The sequence below is a fragment of the Mustela erminea genome, chromosome 5 (assembly GCF_009829155.1).
Source record: "Mustela erminea isolate mMusErm1 chromosome 5, mMusErm1.Pri, whole genome shotgun sequence".
Classification (NCBI taxonomy): domain Eukaryota; kingdom Metazoa; phylum Chordata; class Mammalia; order Carnivora; family Mustelidae; genus Mustela; species Mustela erminea.
The window spans coordinates 51,925,270-51,940,685 of NC_045618.1; the positions used below are offsets into that span (position 1 = coordinate 51,925,270).

At 40.3% G+C, this 15,416-nt stretch overlaps 1 protein-coding gene across 2 annotated transcripts; it reads right to left on the reverse strand.

The window, feature by feature from the left end:
* Nucleotides 1-1,787: 1,787 nt before the first annotated feature.
* PARP2 (poly(ADP-ribose) polymerase 2) lies at nucleotides 1,788-11,039 on the reverse strand. 2 transcript variants are annotated; one of them, XM_032343156.1, is made up of 16 exons: nucleotides 10,902-11,039; nucleotides 9,729-9,881; nucleotides 9,352-9,422; nucleotides 8,696-8,746; nucleotides 8,380-8,476; nucleotides 7,893-7,968; nucleotides 6,891-6,993; nucleotides 5,991-6,150; nucleotides 5,569-5,707; nucleotides 4,225-4,288; nucleotides 4,013-4,147; nucleotides 3,507-3,634; nucleotides 3,256-3,355; nucleotides 2,759-2,857; nucleotides 2,393-2,517; nucleotides 1,788-2,074 (listed from the first exon to the last, which is right to left on the reverse strand). In XM_032343156.1, the coding sequence occupies exons 1-16, from the start codon at nucleotides 10,942-10,944 to the stop codon at nucleotides 1,915-1,917; spliced, it is 1,704 nt and encodes a 567-aa protein (XP_032199047.1). In that variant the 5' UTR covers nucleotides 10,945-11,039; the 3' UTR covers nucleotides 1,788-1,914. The 2 variants fall into 2 exon arrangements, with proteins under 2 accessions (XP_032199047.1, XP_032199048.1); XM_032343157.1 differs by lacking the exons at nucleotides 9,352-9,422; nucleotides 9,729-9,881; nucleotides 10,902-11,039 and adding an exon at nucleotides 8,975-9,340.
* Between the last annotated feature and the right edge of the window lie 4,377 nt (nucleotides 11,040-15,416).

The window sequence follows — 15,416 nt, forward strand, 5'->3', positions numbered from 1 at the left end:
GGGGACAGTGGCAGAGGGAGGAGAGAGAAAATTCCAAGTAGGCTTCTGAGCTGAAATCAAGAGTCAGATGCTCAACTGACTGAACCACTCAGCACCCCATTTCTAATGATTTTCTATTTCCTTCGAGCCTTCTATGTTAATTGAAATCCTTTTGGAAGGATTATTTATCATTTCTTTCCAGAATGTATGGAGTCATTCCAGTATGTATGGAGTCATTCATCTATTTCAATCTTTCTGTGGGTTTTTCATAGATGTCCTTTTTCAGGTTGAAGTTCCCTTCCATTCTTTGCTGAATGTTTATCATGAAAGGGTGCTAGATTTAGCCACATGCCTTTTCTGCATCTAATAAGATAGTCATATGACTTTTGTCCTACATATGTCCTAAGATAGTCATATGATTTTCATATATTGAACCAACCTCATATTCCTTTAATAAATCTCTTTGTCATGGTGTAGAATTCTTTTTACTTTACTGGTTTAGGCTTGGTAGCATTTTATTGCACATCTGTATTTTTTTTTTTAATTTATTTATTTGACAGAGATCCAAGTAGGTAGAGAGGCAGGCAGAGAGAGAGGAAGTAGGTTCCCCCCTGAGCAGAGAGCCAGATGCAGGGCTCCATCCCAGAACCTTCCAGAACCCCAGGATCATGACCCAAGCTGAAGGCAGAGGCTTTAACCCATTAAGCCACCCAGGTACCCCACACATCTGTATTCTTAAAGGACATTGGTCTAGAGTTTTCTTTCCTGGTGGTATCTTTACCAGATTTTGGTTTCATATTGCATCATGGAATGAGGTGGGAAGTATTCTCTTCTACTTTTTGGAGGTGTGTATAGTCTAGTTTTAACAGCAGCACAGTATTTCAGTGAGTGAGTATGTTTAACTAGTTCCTTATCTAGGGATCTTTTGCATATGACAATGCTGCACTGACTTCATCTATACAAACATGTACGTCTGTAGTTTTTAGGTCAAAGGGTATGTATATTTTAAACTTAGATAGATATTGGTAATCTGGTCTCTAAAAAGTTACAGGCTACTGTTTTCATTTAAATAACCTTCACTGTTATCTCAGTAAGTATGTGTTATGTGTGTGTAAGTGTGCATGTATCTATGTACATATATTTGTGTTGCATGTGTTTATGAATAATCAGGAAGTCTTTGGTCTGACGTGGACTTTGGTACTTCTTAGGTGGAGCAGGCAGCTCAAAACTCATTCTAATTCCTCTCCTTTCCTCCCTGAGATGTATTTAGACTTAAGTGACAAGTCCTCTAAGTGCTTGCAGATTTTTGGACATCTGCTGAGTCCTAGGATAAGTGGTGGGAGACCTGGTCTGCAGTTGTTTCAACCCCCCCCCCCTTTTTTTTTTTAAGATTTTTTTTTTACTTATTTGAGAGAGAGACAGTGAGAGAGAGCATGAGAAGGGAAAAGCTTAGAGGGAGAAGCAGATTCCCTGTGGAGCTGGGAGACCAATGAAGGACTAAATCCCAGGAGATCGGGGATCATGACCTGAGCCAAAGGCAGTTGCTGAACCAACTGGGCCATCCAGGTGCCCAGTCTCTACCCTTCTAATAGTAATACCCAACAAACTCCACGTTGCAGAAAAATTTACTTAAATGGGGAAAAGCATCAGTCACCATTAGTGTCCTTCAAGGCACAGAGGTTATTCTGCTGTTAGGAACAGGATCCTGAGTAACTTGCAGCTAGCTATGGGATACATAGAGCAATGTGTACTTCCTGTCCTGAAGATGAAGAAGTATGAACATGAGAAGAAAATACGTGGTTGGAGAAATAAAGCCCAAAGAAGCCAGTGGTAGATTTGTGCCATTTTTATTACATAAAAGATCAGAAAATTCAAGAGTACAACACTGCTTATTTTCTTGTTTGAAGATCAGACCTTATCTAGTTTATTTAATATTCACCACAGTTGCAGGAAATTAAACCGAACCTTTAGCAGGTATCGCATACGGACCTGGTTGGGGTTATAGACAATAAATTCATTGTAGTTGAGGGTATAACCATCTGGATTCAGAACTCCTGTGTCACTTGCTGGTCCTAAGGGTACCATACTCCCATTCCTGCCAAATGAAAAAAAAAGCGTGTCAATATCTGCCTCTGAGAAGCTGGAATATAGAAAGTAGAGAGTCTTTTTTTTTTTTAACTATTTATTTATTTGATAGAGATCACAGATAGGCAGAGAGACAGGCATAGAGATAGAGGCGGAAGCAGGCTCCCTGCTGAGCAGAGAGCTTGATGTGGGGCTTGATCCCAGGACCCTGAGATCATGACCTGAGTGAAGGCAGAGGTTTAACCCACTGAGCCACCCAGGCACCCCGAAAGTAGAGTCTTATCTGGCCAAAAGAAGTCTTCTGGCTTTACAGGCTCTGAGTACTCACAGGGTGATGAAGGAGGCAGGACTGGGAGCCATCTTGCCTAGTCCCTTGGTGCTATGTTTGCCCTGAAGTAATCTTTCTGCCTCAGGATTGGCCTCTAATAGCTCATTACACTGACCTAAAGCGACCTGCAGAGCAAAAAGATCTTTAAACACCCACATCTTCCTGAGAACTGGATGGCTCTAAGTCCAAACAGAAAATCCCATCACTACTTTCTTCCCCTCCTCCTGCACAGGAATGGAATGGAAATTGCCCTTGGCTCCCCTTTCAAGTTCTCCCAGGTGAACCTCTTGGTTCGGAATCAAACTTTTCTCTCTGGAAAAACAGGAACTAATAATAAACTAGAGATCATAAATATGTTCATCTCACCTCTGATAAAAGCAGTAGTCCAGTATCCTTCACTCGAGAAGCAAAGCAGTAATTGGCACTCTTAGAAGACATGTCGGCGAAGTAGATTCCTTTCCCAAACTGAAATATATAAACAAACTTGAAGGTCAGCTGCTTAACCCGCTGTGTTAGCAAGAAGGCCTGTACCACTGACCCTGTGCTTCATGATCTTAAACACAATATAGACCTTTCTCCATTTCCCTTTGCAATTCTTTTCCAGAGAAGCAGGTGTATTCGTGAGTCTCTGCTTTCTGAGGGGGTAGAAAGGATATCTTTAGGAATTTAAAGAAAGAGGGACATAGTAAGAAATGTTATGGTGTGAAAAAAGAAAAAAAAGTCAGGGTTATCAGTGAGCTGGTTTACTTCTTGGGAAGGGTACTATGGAATCCTAATCTAGAAGAAAAAAGGGAGGGGGGGGAAAGGACTAAGAAAATTATTGTATCCTTTACCCTTGTGCCTCCTTCCAGGATTCTACTCACCATGTAACCTGTGATGGGAGCCTCAGGTGGGGCAATTCGAAGCCCATGGCTCAGGATTCCCACCCAGTTACTAAGTCTGGAACCATGCCATAGCAGCATCCTAGAGAACAAGTATTATTATTGTACTCTGTTGCTCTCCAGCAGAGATAGGCCATAAGGATAAAAAAGCCATTTTCTCACATTTTCCAGAAGTTCCATAACTGCACTTCTGGCAAAGCAATGTCTTCCCAAACCCAAAGCTAAACTGAGACCTGTTATGAAGGTCCTCTCTGAAGGCTTCTTTCTCACCCTCCTTCTCCACTTCAAACACATCCAGCAAGGTCATGGTATAGTCCCTGTGTGTGGGAGCATGAGTAGACTGCAGGTACTGGGAAATCACCTGTGAGAAGAAATGAAAGAAATGGCTGGTGTGGAATCTACAAGAGACCAGACCAAACTGAAGAACCTCAGGGCTTCTGGTAAAAATCAGAGACTTTCTGCTCCCTAATGGTCTCACAAGACAGTGAGAAAGAGCTCTACTTTCCCTAATTCCTGGTAAACTGAAATTCTGCTCTATACAAAAGTTTGCTCTTGGACAACCCTCTTGGGTCCCCTCCTTTGGGAGCTTAGTATTATCACTCAATAAACCATGCTTGCTGCTCTCCAAAAAAAAAAAAACAAACAAACAAAAGTTCATTCTTAACCAGAGTAGTCACAGAACAATGGGGTAAGGAGCATGAGTCTTACAAGTAGGAAAATAAATGATCATTTTTCTTACTTTGAACTCATAACTTTCATGGTCTAGAGGGTGCAGGGCACAATGCAGTTTTCTATAGTGTTGGTCCAATGGGTGTTCTGGGCTTTGCAGCTCTGTCTTCACCAGCTTAATGGCAATTTCAATGTCTCCCAAAGCCTGACAAGATGAGATATAGGATCAATGTGTAGGGACTTGGAACCACAGAGTAATACTTCCCAATTCACACGTCTCACCTCTAGTAATTGTACTTTGTCTGACAGTTCTTTCTCTGTTCGGATTAATGGAGGGGTACGGAGTCTAAGGACAGAGATATAATCCATAATCAGTTCCCTGAGGGTGGCCAAAGGCATATGACTAAAAGTAACAGACTAAAGATAAAACACACACACTGTATAGATTCTGACATCTGGGACTAGAAATGAAATTATTTTTTATGGGTTCCCTTAATACATTTCAGATGTACAGCTTTGTAATTTTAAAGTCATCACTGCAAGTTCAGTTACTATCCCTCACCTTATAGCAGCCCCCTTCACCCATTTCACCCACCCCCAACCCCTTTCCTCTGTCTGTTCTTTGTATCTATTAATTTTTTTTTTTTTTAGAATCTATATGAATTAAGTCATATGGTATTTGTTTTTCTCTGTTGGCTTATTTTGCTTAGCATAATACCATCAAGATCCATCCAACCATGTGCAAATGGCAAGATTTCACTCTTTTTTTATAACTGAGTAGTATTCCATTGTGTATATATATACACCACTTCTTCTTTATCCATTCATCTGTAATGAACACACAGGTTGTTTCCATATCTTGGCTATTGTAAATGATGCTACAGTGAACACAGGGATGCATATCTTTTTGAATTCGTGTCTTCATATTTTTCAGATAAATATCCAGAAGTGGTATGGTGTGGTCATATGGTAGTTCCACTCTTAATTCTTTGAAGAATCTCCATACTGTTTCCTATAGTAGCTGTGCTAATTTACAGTTCTATCAGTAGTATACAAGAGTTCCTTTTCCTCCACATCCTCTCCAACCCTTGTTATTTCTTGTTAGCGATAATACCCAAATCTTATTTTTTAAATAAGATATATCAACATCAAAAAGTAACAGCTTGGATACAGTCCTGTCTAGAAACAGAAGTAGACCTGCTGGCCACTCAGGGTTATTTTTAGGTCATAGAGTGCTATAAAGAAAGAAAAGAATAAAAACAGAAAAAGTACCAGAATATAGAATCAACAAAGATAAAATGTATTTTCTATACCTACTGTCATTTGAATAGGGAATAGGGAGTTTCACACCTGAAGCTATTTTACTTGTTGGCTGGATATCTAGGCCTACTTTTCTTGGTAATTTCTACTCCGTCAGAAAATATGGTTATAATCAGGTCAGGAGATGGCATCCCAAACTTGTAAGTGGACTACACAGGCTATCTATAAATCATTTTGGCTCTGTATCTATCTAAGATGATCATTTCATTAGAAATGAGAGTAAAAAGATTATAGTTACTGTTGAGTGATGTAGATGGATATAGGTAGGTAGAAGACCAAAGAGAAGTGTAACAGCACAGGACTTACCCAAAGTCATGTGGGATCCTGGTGTAGAATTCATTGCAAGCTTCCATGAGAGCTCGTCCATGCTGACCAGCCCGAATACAGTCCTCAATCTTCTTTAGAGACTGGTAGCCTGCCTTGATTTGTGCCACTGTCAGCTTCCCTGCAGGCCCATCCAGAGATCATCAGAACTCACAACTAGGGTCCTATCCTGAAAAGAGTATTCATGTGCCTAATCGACAAAGACTCCCACCTTTCAGCTCTCAAAACAGTGTCTCCTACCCAACACTACCTCTCACCCCAGATCTCCTTTCTTTCATTCACAGTATCGACAAGCTTTAAATCATGAAGGTGATGAAATATCCTATTAAAGGAACTAGGAAATACAAAGAGAGAATGTGGGATAGAATCTGAAGTCCTAAAAAAAAAAGAATCTGAAGTCCTACCCAGTGGGGCTTTCTTGGTGTCGTATTTCATTTCTACCATCGTTTCTTCCATGGCCTGGACATTACAGATCAACTCTATCAGCTCCTGCACACGAAGATCTAGCTGTGATTCTGGTTTCAAAGGGGATTTAAGAGAGTCCCCTTTTGATTCTTCTTCACTCTACAATGGAAAAAAAGAGAATTACAAAATCTGGAAGGATCTATTTTAAGGTCCCTGCAAGGGCTGGCTCTACAGTACCCCTGGCAGGTGAACACCAATCAGCTTCTGCTTGAACACAGGCTCATCCCATTTTTAACCTGGTTAGAGTACTTGATGTGATTCTACCTTCTACTCTTCCCTATGCCTCCCACAGTTAAACTCCCAGAACAAGTCTAAAAGGCTCCCCTAATGAGTTGTTATGTTTAAGTATGTTATGATAGCCATTAGGTCTCAGATCTTCTCATCTTAAAAAGACTTAAGATTTTTAAATTTCTCAGATACTGTGACAGTTTTCAGCATCCTGGTTCCAACTCAACTTGTTGAAATTAATTTTTTTAAATGTGGTGTATAACCAGAAGTGAAGACAACTTTAAATGCTATTTCATGGTGTGACTATATATTACTCCTCTCTCAATCCATACATTAAACTTCTGGAAATAGGACCAAAGATTTTAAAAGAACCATATTAAATAACGAGACTAGAAAGCATATTCTACCTTTAATCTACAGTCCTTTCAAGATTACAAAGATCCGTGAAAGTTACCCCTGAGGGAACTGTTTCCTTTGCTTAGGTGGGAAATAGCAAGACTCAGTTCTTGTCTGATCTGTTCTAGTCTGGGACCTGATCTAAGCCATTCTGCTAGACTTCACCTTGGTTCAGAGGAAGCAGTTTTCTCCCCAAATGTACAGCTGGAGTTTACCTGTGTATTGGTGGTATAGTCCATTTCTAGCATATCATATTTTCCAGGCACCTTCTCAAACTTCTCACGGTCCTCCCAATTGTTTTTTGTTTTGTCAAGGAATCTGTGGGATCCACAATGGTGAGAAAAGTCTTATAAAAAATCTTACAAGTAAGAAAACTCTTACTACTAGGAATGGGCTTATAATTGTTTCCTTAGAACATCTCCAAACCATTTCTTTTTTTTCCTCCCAACTATTTCTTACAACTCTTATATCTGAATTCCCAAAAATCCTGGATTCTAAATTAGGACCCTAAATGAAAAAAAGAAAAAAAGGCTCTAGAGTCAATGGGAATAAAAAATGGAAAAAAAGGACTCTTGAGTTTCCCAAAGGCCCCAAAATACCACAAAAGCCTTTGAGTTTTAGACAAAAGATCCCTTTCTGAGTTCTTTCTCTGAAAGATTCCCAGAGACCAGAAAGTTCTGTCTCTATATCATAGTGAAAGAATTTTTAAAGCTCTAACTGAATATTCGCATCCTACCCACTTTTCCCAAATTTCCTTAATGGTTGGTCATATGCTAAATATATTAGATTCTTCTGTTTTTAGTTAATTTCTTTTTTTAAGTACTTTTTTTTTTTTAAAGATTTTATTATTTATTTGACACAGACAGAGAGATCACAAGTAGGCAGAGAGGCTGGCGGAGAGAGAGGGGAGGAAGCAGGCTCCCTGTGGAGCAGAGAGCCTGATGCGGGGCTCAATCCCAGAACCCTGGGACCATGACCTGAGCCGAAGGCAGAGGCTTGAACCCACGGAGCCACCCAGGCGCCCCTGTTTTTAGTTAATTTCAAGGTTCCAGGTGATGTAATCACTAACTAAGGATGCAGTTTGGTATTCTATTCATAGAATGTCACAGTGGAAACACATTAACATTGAGGCCAAATCACACTTCTTATAAATTCTTAAAGAAGATACATGGAAGAAAAAGAATGGTATTTTTTGATACTCATTTCTTAGAACTCACTTCTTCTGAAAGATTTCCTTGGCTTTGTTGAGGTCCCCTGAGCAAGCCACCAAGCTGTGCTGCCCCATTTTCCCAACTGCAAAATAAATTCCACACATAAGATGGTTTCCTGCCTCCCAATCCAAGAAGAATTTTCTCAAAGTCTCCCCACTTAAGCATCTGACAAATAGGCAGGAAGGGGAGAGGGAAAGGTGAATGGGTCAAGCGGACTGATCCTGTTGGTATTAGTTACCTGCTAACTGCCACAGTTCCTGAACAGCATTAGCAGACCAACTGCAGGACACTTCCCTGCCTCAACAGGCTGCTCTTAGTTTTTCCAGTGGGAACTTATTAATGAAGATGCTTGCAATTTCCCTTTTGCGAGCCCCTCCTAGGTTATAAAGCCTCCTTTCCACCAATTTAAACCCAGAGGATCTTCTGGTTACTCACTAAGCTGTCTCTGGCTTTCTGAATGACAAATGAGAAAACCAATAATAAGAGTCATTACCTCGGCCCCATCTCATCCAAACGCTGAAGTGCCTCTGGGCATCATCTTCTAACAGCTGAATCAAATAGTACTTGTTGTTGTTAAACTGAAGATTGGTCTATGATAAGAGAAACACCGAACATGAGACAGGTTTACAAATGGAAGCCACATAAATTGATGTCTTCCTTGGTCACAGGTACTAGTAACTGCTGTAAGGAAAAAGCTACTATAAGGCTAATATCAGGGACTTAAGAATTAAAGATCTGGGCATTGAGACATGCTCATCTGTAATTACCAAGAAAAAAATTCCCATACATAGAACAGCTCCTCCCCTTACCTGATTTAGCATGACATCATAGACATCATTCCCTTCACAGTACACATGGGCCTTAGAGAGAGAAGGAAAACATTGACATTAGTGTAGTCTCAGTCCTCATGAGAGCCTTAGTAATGCTCTAAATTTTCTTCTGTCTCAAGGTGTCATTCTCCAGCGCCACCAATATCTACCTTCCAAGAAAGAACTGCAAAAGCATGTTCTTTTACATATAACCTATTATTCCTATAATAAAAACATGTTGGCTTTTTTTGTAATTACAGAAAAACAAATGATTCTAACACTTAAAGGAAACTTGCTCCAGAGGAAGCCTTTCTTCTGTATTCTTCAAATCCTTTTCACATTCGTAACTCATGCCATACCACAGCACAGTTTCTCATGAGAACAAAGATGTTTCATCATCCTTGATAATGGTATAATTTGCTACCTGAGAAAGAGAATGAGGTGCGGAAAGCTGATGATAACCCCAGAAGTTAAAAAAAATCCTGATTATTAACCCCAAACTCCAGCACCCCCATCTCTTAATCTTTGAGAAAATTAATCATTAGTAGCGTTTTGGAGGATTCCTAAAATGAATACTAGTAGCGTTCCAGACAGGAATCCCAGTAGCAAAAGAACAACTGCTCTCTGAGAAATTGATGGGCAAAGGAATCTCTTACCTTTCCCACCTTGGCTGTGCACTCAGGATCCACGGGAGCTTTGCCCTTTAACAGCAAGGTCTTCACGGACTCTGAGGGAGGAGATATATACTACAGCTACTTGTATGGGAATAAAAAATAACTATCATGTCATAATGAACTTTGCCCATCCCAAGCAATCCTGATCTGTCCAGGTCTCAATCTGTCTAAATTACATGAAACTGAAGATTCCAAGAAAGGAGATTTGTATTGTGGTATGCCCAAAGGATAGAAAATTAATCATATCTTTAAGAAAGGAAGAAGTAAGATTTGAAAGAACAAGGCATCCTTTGTCCTCACCCCTCCCATAGGCAATCCTGCTAGTCCATGTCCTCTCTGGCCTACCACTTGAAGCTGACCTTGCTTGTCTTCTGTTTTGTTATTATTGGCCTCTCCTCCATTCACAGGCTCCTTTTTCACCCCCTGCCTCTGGCATCTTCGAGTTTTCTTTGCAGGCAGAGGGTCTTCTATAGCTGTGTTGCCATTATGAACTCGTCCAGCTTCATCTAATGCTACAGAGGCCATGTGCATAAATAGGCAAAGAACCAAAAGAAAGAATGAGTATCCACTGAACACAATCCTACTTTGAAAAAAACATCATCTTTTTAAGGAAAAGGCTTAAGATGGTTTTGTAAATTTACAAAGAAATAGTAACTGCCATACCAGTGTTCTTGGCAATAGTCTGAGAAATCACATCCTAAATTGCTATTCTAGCCAAATTAAAATAGAATAAGATAAAATAAGATGGAGCCCCAGGGCTCTTGTGAGCTCATAGCCTGAGGCATGAGTGTCATATAGACTGTTTATCTCTGTTTACTTGCATCCCCAAACTTTACCAATACCTATCTTCAAACTACCCAACGTGGTATGAGATAATGGTTAACAGAGTGCTCTGGAATCTGTCTCTAGTTTAGAGCCTAGCTGGGTCTCTTCCAGCTGTGGAAACTTGTAGAATTTACTTCATCTCTTTGTACCTCAGTCGCCCCAACTGTAAAATCCAGAGGAGGGCAACAATAGCACCTAATTTGTAGGATGGACCTACACAATTGTAGGATGGATGCACATAAGAACATAACACAGAGAGAGTGTAATACTCCTCAATTCTAAGACCTGAATTTTACTATCTTTGAAACTGGGCTGCATCTTACAATGGATGACATATAAACAATGAATCACGTTTTAACTGGAAGCATTTTTTTTCCTTTCTTAGTGATACATAAAATAATGATGCATCTTAATAAATATTATTAATAAATAAATATTAATAAATAAATATTTTCAATTAGATGACATTAAGTATTTAAAATAGTGCTGGCACTGTGTTAGTTACTGCAGGTCCACAAGCTCTTATACACAATTCTGTAATCCGAAAAGCTCTGAAAACTGAAGTTTAAAAAGTTCAGCACCTAAACTAGCGTGATAGCCAAGGACGGGTCAGGGGGTGACGGAAGGGGTGGAGCTAGAGCAGAGGGCCCCGCTCCTCTTCAGACTCCCCGCCCCCCAGTATTCGCCCCCTACAATGTGCACCGAACCTCCGACCCCGTTGCTGCGCGTCCCCCGCCGTCTGGCAGCCATGAAGCCTGAACGCTCCTGTCAGCAAACCCGCCCCTGGAAATACCCGCCTGGAGTCACAGGGCGGGAACATAGCGCGCGTGCGTGCGTGCTGAGAAGACGCGTGCTTGGGACAGGGGCGGTACTCTCCGCGATATTTGCATGTTGCTACGCGTTGTGGGAAGTCACCATAATTGTAAAATGTCTTTAGATGCGGGAGCCTTATAAATGCTCGGTGGGGCCACCGTTTCCCATAGGGCGGAGGGAAGCTCATCGGTGGGGCCACGAGCTGAGTGCCTTGTGTCACTCTTACCCCATGTCCCCTGGGAAGGTCTGAGACTAGGGCCATAGAGCGGCCCTAACAGGGTCCTCCCTGATTTCGGGGAGGTGAGTTCCCAGAGAACGGGGCTCCGCGCGAGGGCAGACTGGGCAGGAGATGCCATGGACCCAACCCCCTGCGGAAGGGCCTGGCGGATGCCTCCTTAGCCGGAGCTTGGAACAGACTCACGGCCAGCAAAGTGAGTTCAATGGCTGAGGTGAGGTACCCTGGCTGAGGGGCCTCATAACCTAATTCAGACTACTCTCCCCCGCCCCTTTTTGAAGAACAGCAGAGTATGAGGAAGGGGGAGGGGGGGAATGTGATGACTTTGGGTCAGGAGTGGGGCCAAGCACTGAACAAGCTTAACAAGTCTCCATTTGGACCTTGAGGTAAGGAAGGGGGGTTTCTTATGACAAAAGTCACTGATTATAAGAGAAAAGATTGATACACTTGATTTCCTGGAATTAAAGAGCTTTGTTCATCAAAATATAAAAACTGTAGTGAGGGTACCCTAAAAAGCCTAAGATACACTAAAGAAAAATCAGGGGTCTTAGCTCAGGACAAGCCTATCAAATACTAGCACCACAGGTTACTCCTCCAGGGACCTTGGGTGAGTCAGTAAACCATGATGAGGCTCCCCTTTGGAAAATCAAACTGTAGGAAGGCTGGTATTATAATAAATGTAAGATACCTTCTAGAAGTAAGCACTACATTTATTTTGGATATCTTTCTTCTTATAAAAACGTTTTGCCTCGTGACCTTCAGTGTTCCCATTTTCCTCCTTGATCTATATCAGTTTGAATACAATGTAGGTGTTCATTATTCTTCCAGGTACAAGATGTGAAAGAAATAACGTGGAATGAAATGTGGTAATAGATGGTTGTAGACTTCTCATAATCCTTGTAATTCTCAAGTTTTATTGTTATGTTATTTTTTGAAAATAATAAATTCACATGGTTCAAAATTAAAAAGGGATCAAAGCATGTATCATGAAGTCTCCTAGGCCACCTAATTCCCCTCCCCAGGAATAGCATTAACAGTTTCTTTTGTATCCTTTGTGAGGTATTTTATGTAAGTATAATCAAATACATGTATTTCACCCTCCCGTCTTCTTTACATTTTCTACCAGTTATCTACCTTTTCCCACTTAGGATTTTCAAATGAGTAAATAAAGAATATCCATATTCTTTTTTTTTTTTTTTGCAAAGATTTTATTTATTTGATGGAGAGAGAGCACAAGCACAGGGAGCGGGAGCAGGAGAGGGAGAAGCAGGCACCCCACAGAGCAGACAGCCTGATGCAGGGCCTGATCCCAGGACCCTGGGATCATGAGCTTAGCCAAAGGCAGAGGCTTAACGGAATAAGCCATCCAGGTGGACCCATCCCCATTCTTTATAATGGTTATACAGTAATCTAATGTATGTACATACCGTAATTTATTTAACCTTTATTGGTCAACATTTAGGTAGTTTACAATCTTGTTGTTTTCCCCCAACATATGTGTGTATGGGTCATTTGTCACATATTACATTCAGGTGGGTTTTGATATATTTATAAGGACTAAACATGCAGTGTTTCCTGTTACTTATATTTATTTTGTACACAGTGATGACTAGAAACCAACCAACACCATAAATGTCTTGATTGAGCAATAAAGGACTCCCCACTTTTATTTTCTATTTGCTCTCAGAGGTTAAAACAATCACTATTTCTAAAGTAGCTGACAGTGAGTGGGAAACAAAACTTGGAATCTGTTCTGATAGCAGCGTCTTACAGAGCTATCCCTGAAAGAGAGCCATGACAAGTGACAGGTCCGCTTTTACTTCCTAGATGAAGTTTTGTGTTGTTTTCCTTTTGTTTCAGGTTGAAGACAGAATCCATGGAGGAAGGAAGGCCTGGGTCTTCAGACCCCTGGGTGCCAGTCCGGAAGTGGCACTGTGAAAGCATCTGTAACATCTGCTATAGATGCCCTAACGATCAAGCGGGCTGGGATTTGGACATTCTCAGTAGGAATGGCTAAAGGCTGATGGGATCATAAAGCAAGTACTTGAACTTTGACTAAGATAGGCCTTTAAGTGTTCTCTCTGTCTCACCCATGTCTATGTGTCATTTCTATCTAAAAAAGAATAGGTTCTTTAAATTCCTGTTGTATTCTATAATGCTAGACACAGAGTGGGCACTGAGTAATTGGCATGGAGCAGGGTAAAACTGAGCAGTGGTAGTAATCTTAAAGCAGAAGCATCAAATGATTTGGTGTTATCAATTTGGAGTTTGTATCAGGTCTTCATGAAGCATCTGTTTACATAATGTAAAATGTACCTTTTGGCCATGAGCACCAGCACTTGGCAGCATTTACTTCTCACAGGGAACAAAATGAGTGAGTCATTGATAGTTTATGAAGTATTTACAAAATATTTGCTTAAGCTCCCTAAATGCTCAGTAAATCTGAAGTGGCCTTCACATGGTACAGTGACATTTCCTGAAGCATAGCTAGAATCCTTCAGGGAGCATCTCATCCTAGGAGAGGGGTCATGTGTTTAACATCAGGATTTGTGTGCTAAACTTTAGGTTATGTGCCAAGGATACAGAGACCAGAATCTAGGTTTGTGAGAATAGAGAAGTTGCACCTTTAGGTGTATATATAATTATTATATATATAATTATTCTCTGGTAGGGAATACTTGGATCATGGGATTTTGAGGGAGACAGTGTTAAAGCTTTAGAAACCTTGCACTTCAATGCTTATTTCCTGTCTCTATTTCCTTGGTTAATCTAATATGCTACTCCTCTGAAAACATTTTACATAATTAAAACAGTATTCAACTCTAGGACAGGAGTTAAAATAACACTTTGATCGCATATCTCAGGTACTTAAAACACCTCAGTCTCTTTCTGACCTACTGAGCCTCTAGAGCATTCTCTATATGTGCCAAAGCAAACCAACCATCTTCTGTAGCTCTGCTTCTTATTTCATGTAGGAAGTGGTATGGTGAAGTGAAAATTGGGATTATTGACAGAACTGGATTTAAATCCTAGCTCTTAATAGCTGGGTGACCTTAAAAATTTATTTAACTCCTCTGAGCCTCAAATTTCCATGTAAATATGAGATTGTAAAGTTTGAGTGAAGTGATTTGTACAGTTCTTGATAGAAAGTAGGAATTTTTAAGAATGATAGCTACTGTTTCCTTTCTGTCAGTATATTTTAGTTATACTCATCCTTTAAGGTACTGTTGTCCAACAGAACTTTGTGTGATCTATATTGTTCTGTATCGTGGCCATTAGCCACATGTGACTACTGTGGAAAATGTTCTATATTGTTCAATATCGTGGCCCTTAGCCACATGTGACTACTGATTGAGCAATTACAATGTGCCTGACTGAGGAAGTTAGTTTTTTTTTTTAAAGACTTTATTTATTTATTTGACAGATAGAGATCACAAGTAGGCAGAGAGAGAGGAGGAAGCAGGCTTCCTGCTGAACAGAGAGCCCCATGTGGAGCTCAATCCCTGGGATCACGACCCAAGAAAGGCAGAGGCTTTAACCCACTTAGCCACCCAGGTGCCCCAGGAAGTTAGTTTTTAACTTAATTTTAATTTTAATGAATGAATGTGGTGTTACCTATAGGACAGTACAATTTTTTTTTTCTTGTGATGAGAACTTTTAAGATCTCTCTTAGCAACTTTAAACTATACAATATGGTATTATTTTAAGTACAATTTTAAGGCTCATTCAAGACCTGTACCTTTTTTCTTCATGAAGACATCTGTGACCAGTGGTTCTTTTTCTTAGCATTGCTTGCTCTACTGCTTATTTGGTGTCCCCCATGGACACTGATATTCATGAATCTTGTCTTTCTAGCTAGATTATATCTGAGGTTATAGATTTTTAAATCTTCACATTGATGCATGAAAAGGAACATGGTAAAAATATAATTGTAATATTTTTAGTAGTAAGTTTTAAATTATCATTAAATGCAATATAAGAAACTTTCTAGTTAGTAATCTGGTGAACATGGAATAGTCTGAAGTTTGCCTGCAGTGATGAATTTTGTGTTCGGCCTGTTTCACCTAGAAGTTAGATTACACCAAATGTTGGAAGAAGAAATTATACTTTTTCTTATATTGCCATCTTGTGGCCACGTTGGGCTCTGAATGACGCTACAATTTTGCTTTGTCAG